This window comes from Heterodontus francisci, unplaced genomic scaffold, assembly GCF_036365525.1.
Source record: "Heterodontus francisci isolate sHetFra1 unplaced genomic scaffold, sHetFra1.hap1 HAP1_SCAFFOLD_101_1, whole genome shotgun sequence".
NCBI lineage: Eukaryota > Metazoa > Chordata > Chondrichthyes > Heterodontiformes > Heterodontidae > Heterodontus > Heterodontus francisci.
In genome coordinates, this window is record NW_027141025.1 from 3,285,269 (window position 1) to 3,294,916 (window position 9,648).

The 9,648-nt window shown below is 46.5% G+C and overlaps 1 protein-coding gene across 1 annotated transcript; it reads right to left on the reverse strand.

Moving 5' to 3' along the window:
- Positions 1 to 245: 245 nt before the first annotated feature.
- On the reverse strand, positions 246 to 8,886 carry LOC137361857 (probable G-protein coupled receptor 139). Its single transcript, XM_068026459.1, has 2 exons — positions 8,706 to 8,886; positions 246 to 1,147 (listed from the first exon to the last, which is right to left on the reverse strand). Exons 1-2 carry the CDS (start codon positions 8,884 to 8,886, stop codon positions 246 to 248), a joined length of 1,083 nt encoding a protein of 360 aa, XP_067882560.1.
- Positions 8,887 to 9,648: the final 762 nt, after the last annotated feature.

Here is a 9,648-nt window from a genome sequence, read left to right on the forward strand (position 1 = left end):
TCCTACACTCCCTGTCTATCTCTCTGACATACACACCTTGTCTTTCTCCCTTACACTCCATCTCTGTCTGTCTCTCTCACACACATTCCCGAACGGTCTCTCTCCCAAACTCTCTGTCTGTCTCTTTCGCACACGCTCCTTGTCTGTCTCTCTCTCACCCACTCCCTGCTTGATTCTCTCTCACACACAGCCTGCATTTCTCTCTCGCACCGACAACGGGTCTGTCTCTATCTCACGCACACATCTCAACATTGAATGAATTTAAAAATTGGAGTAAAGGGATATTTCAGCACATTCTTCAACTGCACTCTGAACTGAGTCTGGGTCACGGCATAAATTGCAGTGTTTGTGCAGCAGCTCAGCAGCTGTAGCATAAAACCCAATTCCCGCAGAAACTCGGGAAGAAATACAGAGTGATAGCCCAAATACCACATCCGGCTCCATATCGAAAACACCATTAACACTGCCCATAACAGAATGAAATTTGCCGAGATAATTAACAGCAAAATGATGGATTTTCTTCGGCTATCCATCTCCGGGTCTTTGCATCTGTCCCCACTGCTATGATCCCGGAGTCTCCTGCGACCTCTGCTGCTCACTAAAATGTGTCTGACGGTGAGAGCATTGAGCAGTACAATCACCATAAATGGGACAAACGGTGTTAGAATGTAATGGAGGAACTCGATTGCTCCCCAGACAGGAGAATTTCGAGCATCCTCTGCTGCATCACAAAACCATGGGATGTTCCACAGCAAATACCGACCTGTGAACATAAAATACCAGAAGATGTTCTTTAAACAGCTCAGCACAATCACTGTTCCCAGAACCACAGCCGCCGTTTTCTCACTGCAATATTTACTTTTCAGCTTCTGGCAACAAATGGCCACAAATCGATCAAAGGTGAAAGTGACGGTGAACCAGACAGAACAGTCTGTGGCTGTGTAAAGCAGGATAGCGTGGACATTACACACGGGGATGGACAACAGGAAATGAAACTGTTCCGGATAAACAATGGGAATGTGTCTCAATATCAGGTCCAGGATAATGACCAGGAGATCCGCCGCTGCCATGGCTACCAGGTAGCGAGTGACACATTTGGAGAGCCCGCATTTTCCCCGAGATAAGATCCCAATCGTCAGCAAGTTAACTGTGAGGAAGGGGAATAAATAGAGAAATTATACATCAGTCTAGGAGCATAGTTGCCAGTTTGATTGAGGACTTATTGAGATTTACAAATATGTTCCTGTATCCAGTGATGTACTGAAATGATGGAAGCTGAAAGATCAAGGGAAGTGTTGTAATAGAAGGCAGGAGAGATTAAATGAAAAGAGGATGATACTGACATGTTAAAATCAATGTTAATCATAATCATCCCCCTCCCTCCTTTCCTTGTCTGGTTTAAAATCTGATCCATTGCTAAACTCTCCCAGTTCTGATGACGGGTCATTGACCTGAAACATTAAGTCTGCTTCTCTCCCCACAGGTGCTGCCAGACCTGATGAATGTTTCCAGCATTTTCTGTTTTTTATTTCAGATTTACAACGTCTGCTGCACGTCGCTCTTGAGCAGGAAATTAAATGTTGGACTGACTGAGAGATTCCCCCACCTGTGATAGGCAGCACGGAATTCAATTATTTCAAAGGAATAATTGGGAATGAGTCCACTGAAAAAGCAATGAAACAAATAATCTCAATCGTCACTAAGATAAAAGTAAACAAGGGAAATTATCAGGATATTTTACTCCAGGTTGGGAGTGAAAACAGCAGTTTCAAGGAGTTTAGGATGACAATTGCACATTTGTTGTTGCATTCAGTATGCATCGAATTATTTTCCCAGTGACAGGAATTTCTGCTGGAGACAGGGAGCTGAATTTAGTGGAGCCAGTGGGGTTCCTGACGGCGGGCCTGTCATAGAAATTCAGAGCCTACACACCGTGTGGCTCTTCAGCAATTAACTGCCTGGTGCCGTGGTCCACATCCCTTAAAGGATGGGAATCCCATCTGCCAAAGCTGCTGAACAATCATGGCCAGCTGCTCACTAGTATCGGCAACGCCACTGAGAGCAGTGGAACTGCCAGTATTACATCCTAGACCCATAGTGCCCCAGACCAATAGGTAAGTCTGGCGATGACACCACGCACAGTCAGCTGATCGGTGCCAGTTCCGGTACTACAACGGGTCTGGGACCAGGTCCATTGTTAGAGTCCCAGACCAGAAGTAAATCAAGTGTTGCAGCAGGGGATAGTCAGGGAGCAGGGACTACTGTTGGTACAATACCACACCTGGGATATTAGCAGCCTTGGAGTCCCAGACCCCAGGTGAGTTGGCTGGGATTGCCAGTGCCAGTATGGTAACCCCTGGAAAGTGGGTGATGGTGCTCGCTTAGTGCGGGGGTATTTCAGGGAGAATCACCTTTGCTGCCAAGGGTCCATCCATGGGCCACAGGTTACCGAAAGGGGAGGCTACAGTTCACAATGTCACAATTTGCAGAAGTCATGAAGCGTGGAAGTATAGTGATGAGCGAGCAAGATAGTAATAGAATTCATGAGTGCATAGACAGGGTGATGGACTGGACAGCAACAATAACCACAACTTGTATTTCTATAGCACCTTTAATGTTGTAAAATGTCCCAAGATGTTTCATAGGCGCATTATGTAACAAAATAAGATACCAAGCTCCATAAGGAGATTGTAGGTAAGATGACAAAAAGCTGGATCAAATAAATATGCATCAAGGAGTGTTTTAAAGACATAAAGTGAGCAGGAGAGGCGCGGAGATGGTATTCTGGAGCTTAGGGTCCATACAACTGAAGGTGCTACCACCAATGGTGACGATATTAAAATCAGGAATGCACAAGAGGCCAATATAAGATGAACATAGATATGTTAGTGTGTGGTGGGACAGGAGGCGATCACAGCGATATGGGGCTGGATATGTGTAGCAGGCGTGGCTCCTAGCGCCGGGCCAGAAAGGCGGGGTTAACAACACCTCGACCTCTTCGTGCCACCCACCCCCACCTCGCCCCAAAGCGACCCTGCGTTGTTTTTTGTCTAAATGTCTTATGCTAGGATCCAAGTCCCTTTAAAAATGAGGATCCTACCTCCAACAGCTGCTGGCCATTCAGAGAACTGGCAGCTCAGCAGTATCGGCACAAGCACCAGGAGAGGTGGTCACTTTCAGTACTGCAGAGGTCTTGGACACAAGTTCAGTGCTGGAACGTGGACCCAAGGTGAGTGAGGTGGGTTCACCGTGGCCAGTCTGGAAGTCTCTGGTGTGGGGGATTGAAGGGGTGGCCATAAAGCCCAGGGGTAGGGGTGTCCTGGGATGTTCTTCTGTGGTCCATAGATTACCCATAGAGGAGGGAGATTCCACCAAGCCAGTAGGAAGGGTCCCGCGTTTTGCAAGGTGCACTCCCCACTTCACAGAGGTACGCACAAACACCCCTCCACCCTCCCCCCCCCCCACATGGCTCGTGAGGTCCCAGAGGTAGCAGGAATTGCCCCTTAGGTGACCACGGAAGGCCCGCAATTGGCCTTTGGGTGGGAAAGTCACCGTCAGCCTATCCCTCTCCCCGGCAAGATCACCTGGCGATGGGGTGACGACAGGTTCTCTGCCCCTACCACCCATCGCGATTCTCTAGTCGACCGCCTCCGACCTCAACTCAACGGGGCCCATACAATCCAGCCCAGAGAGTGATGAGACAATATCCATTGACAGGCCTGTCAGGCTGTCTGTTGTCACCATCAAGGAATATGGAGGATTCCAATTCCAATGTCGCAGAGGATATGGCTCATGAAGTCCATTCTTTCTGCTGTGGAATTGGTCACTAACTCGATGACAGCTCTCACGAACCCAGCCATGATACAGCGTCTGGTAACCATTGTCTCAGTTTCCACTGCAGCACAGGCGGCAGACACCCAACGTTTCAGTGCTGCAGTGGAAGCTCAGACTGAGGTCATGAGAACCATGCTTGCTGCCATGCAGGATCAGACTGCTGCCATCATGGCTGTGGATCTCAGTGCTCAAAGGTTTTTGCAGGCTCTCACAGCAGTCGAGCAATCTGTTATCCAGTAGATTACTAGGATTGCTGATGTGTTGCCCCATGTTACTGGCAGTGGCTTCGTGGAGCTTAAACCTGCTGTCCTCTCTGAGGATGTCAGTATTTGTTCTCCCTTCACCGCTACTCCATCATTGTCCTTGCTGCTTCCCATCAGCCAGCCCAGGCTTCTGCTTCACATGCCGAGGTGTTGCAGTCTGAATTCGAGCCCTCAAGGCCCACAGCTGCTCGAGAGCGTCCTGCAAGTCCATCTGCAGTCTACCCCAGTGAAAGTCGTCAGTCTTCCACCAGCCATGCTGCAGCCACTGGGGAAGCACTGTGTATCAGCACTAGGCAAGTCGCGGGAACCCGCAAAATAGGCACCAAGCGAATACACAAGAGTCAATAGATCAGTTTTGTTTGTATAATTGAAAATGTTGTTTGATAACTATGTAAATGTAAAGGGTTTTGCTGGTGGTTTATTATTGCACTATTATGACCAAGGCGACGCTGTGATGGTGCATCTCAGATGGGTGTAATGGTGGTGAATGGGGGAGCCATGGTGAGAAAGGACATAAGGAGGTTGCAGACTGATAGAGATAGGTTGAGTGAGTGGGCAGCAATCTGGAAGATGGATTATAATGTGGGAAAATGCGAAGTTGTTCATTTTGGCAGGAAGAATAAAAAAAACAGAGTATTTCTCAAAGGGGGAGTGTTGGAGAATTCCGAGGTGTAGAGGGATCTAGGTGTTCTACTGCACGAGTCACAGAAGGTTGGCATGCAGTTTTAGCAGTTAATAAGAAGGCAAATAGAATGAGACGCTTTATTACAAGAGGAAATAAAAGTAGAAATGTTATGCTTCCGTTATGCAGGGCATTGGTGAGACCACAGTTAGAATACTGCGTACAGTTTTTGTCTCCTTGTTTAAGGAAGGATGTTAATTTCAGTAAGGCGTTTGAGAAGATTCCCCACGGTAGGCTATTGCAGAAAATACGAAAGTATGGGGTTGAAGGTGATTTAGAGCTTTGGATCAGAAATTGGCTCGCTGAAAGAAGACAGAGGGTGGTGGTTGATGGCAAATGTTCATCCTGGAGTTCAGTTACTAGTGGTGTACCGCAAGGATCTGTTTTGGGGCCACTGCTGTTTGTCATTTTTATAAATGACCTGGAAGAGGATGTAGAAGGGTGGGTTATTGAATTTGCGGATGACACGAAGGTCTGTGGTGTTGTGGATAGTGCCGAAGGATGTTGTAGGTTACCGAGGGACAGAAATAGGCTGCAGAGCTGGGCTGAGAGATGGCAAATGGAGTTCAATGCGGAAAAGTGTGAGGTGATTCACTTTTGAAGGAGAAACAGGAATGCAGAGTACTGGGCCAATGGGAAGATTCTTGGTAGTGTAGATGAACAGAGAGATCTTGGTGTCCAGGTGCATACATCCCTGAAAGTTGCTACCCAGGTTAATAGGGCTGTTAAGAAGGCATATGGTGTGTTAGCTTTTATTAGTAGGGGGATCGAGTTTCGGAGCCACGAGGTCATGCTGCAGCTGTACAAAACTCTGGTGAGACCGCACCTGGAGTATTGCGTGCAGTTCTGGTCACTGCATTATAGGGAGGATGTGGAAGCTTTGTAAAGGGTGCAGAGGAGATTTACTAGACTGTTGCCTGGTATGGAGGGAAGGTCTTATGAGGAAAGGCTGAGGGACTTGAAGTTGTTTTCGTTGGAGAGAAGGAGGAGGAGAGGTGACTTAATAGAGACATATAAGATAATCAGAGGGTTAGATAGGGTGGATAGTGAGAGTCTTTTTCCTCGGATGGTGATAGCAAACACGAGGGGACATAGCTTTAAGTTGAGGGGTGATAGATATAGGACAGATGTCAGAGGTAGTGTCTTTACTCAGAGAGTAGTAGGGGCGTGGAAGGCCCTGCCTGCAACAGTAGTAGACTCGCCAACTTTAAGGGCATTTAAGTGGTCATTGGATAGACATATGGATGAAAATGGAATAGTGTAGGTCAGATGGTTTCACAGGTCGGCGCAACATCGAGGGCCGAAGGGCCTGTACTGCTTTGGAATGTTCTAATTCTAAAAAAAAATGCATTGGAGGCTGTTCAAAGGATATTTACTAGATTGATACCTGGAATGAGTGGGTTGTATTATGTGGAAATGTTGGACAAGTCGGGCATGTTTTCATTGGAACTTAGAAGAGTGAGGGGAGACTTGACTGAAGTATATAAGATCCTGAACGGTCTTGACAGGGTGAATGTGGAGGGGATGTTTCCTCTTGCGGGTGAGTCCAGAACGAGCGTGCACTGATGAAAATTAAGTGTCGCCCATTTAGGACAGAGACGAGGAGAATGTGTTTCTCTCAGAGGGTCATGTGACTTTGGAATGTTCTGCCTCAGAAGGTGGTGGGGGTGGGGTAATTGAATACGTTTAAGGCTGAGTAAGATAGATCCTTGTTTGGAAAGGCAACGAAAGATTATCGGGGATAAATGGGAATGTGGAATTTCAGACAGAAAACAGATCAGCGATGATAGCATTAAATTGTGGAGCAAGCTATATGGGCTGAATAGCCGACTTCTGCTCCTAATTTGTATGGTTATATGGTTACATGATCCTATTGGAACCAGAATCTTATCAGGAATTCTATGACGGACATTTCGGGTGGAAGGTCTCCAGAAAATATCCTCTCTGCCTCCTCTTCCTGAGGTGTCCTCTGAATTCCTGGATGCAATACTTGTATTCTCATGATGGCAACAATATGAATGGTGCAGCAGAACACCATGAACTTGGGCACCTGCTTCAATGTCTGCTGGAGGGCTCCACCTGAACGGTTCAGTCATTGGAAGCTGATGGTCTTCTGCATGATGTTCTTAGTGACTGCATTGCTCTCGTTATATACTTGATGTCCTTGCATTTTGAGTGATGGGGTGGGGGCAATGGTGGGTGGGTGGAAAATGAACCGCGTATAGAGGGATATGTCTCCGAGGAGACAATTTCTCTTTTTACATGGAGAGCTGAAGACGCGGGGAAGGGCTGACTACTTCATAATGAAGGTATTGTGGCTTCTTCCAGGCTGGTGGATATTTACAAACATGATGTACTGGGCATGTTCACACACCAACTGCACATTCATGCACTGAGTATATCAGTTTCTGTACCTCTGCCCGTTGACTTGGAGGCCCCACAGAGCCACATACCCCAGCGGAAATCCGGCCATCCTGTTAAAACTACAGGTCTTCTCATCCTGCTTCTCCCAACTGAGGAGAAAAACCATATGGGATGCCTCCATCACCTTCCGGGTACATCGAGTGATGACATATTAGGAGATGTTGAAAATGTCGCCTGCTCCTCCCTGGAAAGATCCAGATTCACAGAAGTTCAATGAAAATGTGAACGTAATGGTCACTGGCAGTTCTGTCCTCACCCTGGTGTGAGGCTTCAGGTCGTAATGTAGCAGGTGGCACAGCTCTGTAACCACCTCCTTATTGAATCAGAGTCACCTCACACACTGCTCCTGGGTTATGTGTATGTAGGAAAAGTACTCTCGGGAAACCCGGCTGGGTAGGGCAGAGCACCGCCCCCCCCCCCCCACCCTCCGCATACTTTGCGCAGCCCCTCACTGCAGCCTGTGCTCCATTTGTTTGTCATGTTGCAGACAGAGATACACTGTAACTATAGCCTGTTGAGCTGAGAGTGACTAACACAGATGGTCAGTGCAGACCAAGTTAGAAAGCTGCCAGAACGCCTGATTGATGCCAAATTCAGACCATGTTCCCGCTGCCAGTCCATGCAGGTTACTCAGGGACTAGCACCCTCTCCATCATGGGTAGCGTGCAGGCCACAACAGAAATGATCACCAGCGTGGATTCCACAGCACCGATCCCAGTGACTCTACTGAGGCCAAAATCATGGCCAGAGAGAGATCCACAGAGAAAGAAATTCACCATAAAAAGGGAATGATAAATAATCAAACTACAAGAAGTGCCTGGAATATGGTAAATGTGCAGGGGAATGGGCCTAATCGGAGGGTGGAGGCCATTGAGAGATTTTAACCCAAGAATGAGTATATTAAGATTGTAACATTGCCGGACCTGGAGCGAGGATAGGTGAGTGAGCATAGGGGTTATGGATGAACTGTACTTGGTGTGAATTAGGCAGCATTGTCCTGGATGACCTGAAATTTAAGGAGGCTTTTAATTGTGATGGTGGCCAGAAAAACTGTGGAATATTCGACTGGATTCGACAAAGGCAAGTATGAGGGTTTATGCAGCAGATGAGCTGACGGAGAGGTGGAGACGTGCAATATTATGAAGGTGACAGTCGGCAATTTTGCTGATACAGAGGCTAAGAGATTCGAATTTCGCTTAGGATCAAAGGGTCACCGAGGTTGTGAGCAGTCGTGTTCATTCTCAGACATTGGCCAGGGCGCGAGATGGAGTGGGTGGATCGGGAACAGAATTTCTGATGGAAATCAATGACAATAGATTTAGTCTTCCCAAAATGCAAGTGCCAAGAAAATAATACAGTTAAATCAAATATCACGATCTAATAGCTGGACACAGAGAGTTACCAGGAACAATTATATCAACAAGCAAGACAGAGTAAATGACAATAACAGTACTGAAGTTAAGCTTAATTTATAGAATCAATAACTTGTGAGAGGCACTTACCAGCGACACCAACAATAGCAAGGATGGGATAATACATCGTTTGCATCGTTAAAAGGGCGAAATAGATTCGGCGATCCAATGTTAGCCAATCATAAAATGCAGAAAGAAAGTCAAAGGCAGGGGAGAAACTCCTGACCATTGTTGTAACATTCCAATCTCTTGTTCTCAGATTCTCACCCATTTTTCTAACACTCCAATCTATTATTCTCATATCCTGATCTATCCTCTCCCTGTCTCCAGGGCCGCTGATCCCTGTTACTGCCAGGTGTGATGCCTCCGCTGACTCTATGGGATAGCACACTGTAAAGAGTACCTTATTAATAGAAAAGGGAAACCCTCCAGTGGCAAAATTAGGGTCCATGGAGACTGATGTTAATTATAGACTGAAAAAACAGGTTCAGTTAATTCCTTTCAATTCAACACTTTTTGTACAACTATAAAGTAGACCATTTACCCAGTCTTGAGGAGATGTTTGAGCGTTGCTGAGGGAAGGAAATGTGGAAAAAGCAAAAGCATTGGCCAGAATCCTTCGATCCTCTTTGAATATGGGAGTTGTGCCAGTGGACTGGAGGGTTGTAAATGTAAAACTGTAGAATAAAAAGGAGGGGGATAAACCCTGTAAATACAGGCCAGCCTGCAGAATGTCAATGATGGGGGAAATTTCAGAGACCATATTCCAGGAAGAAATATTGGCTGGTTGGGAAATCATGGAATAATAAATGCTTGCGTTTTTTGATGGGGTAACAGAAAGGTTTGATGAGGGTTATGTGGAAACATGGATTTCCAAACAACATTTGATAATGAGCTATAGAACAGGCTTTTTGGTGGGGTTAGAACACATTTGTAAAAATTGCAGTAGCGGAATGGATATGAAATTGGATGAGTGACAGGAAACGTAAAGCAGTGCTGACTGTAGTAAAGTATACAGTGGAGATCTTCAGGA

Excerpts from the sequence above, each read along its gene's own strand:
- LOC137361857 (XM_068026459.1), bottom strand. The coding sequence starts at position 8,886 with ATGGGTGAGAATCTGAGAACAAGAGATTGGAATGTTACAACAATGGTC. Across the intron at positions 1,148-8,705 it reads TGCTATTGTTGGTGTCGCTG|TTAACTTGCTGACGATTGGG; the intron begins GTAAGTGCCTCT and ends CCTTCCTCACAG.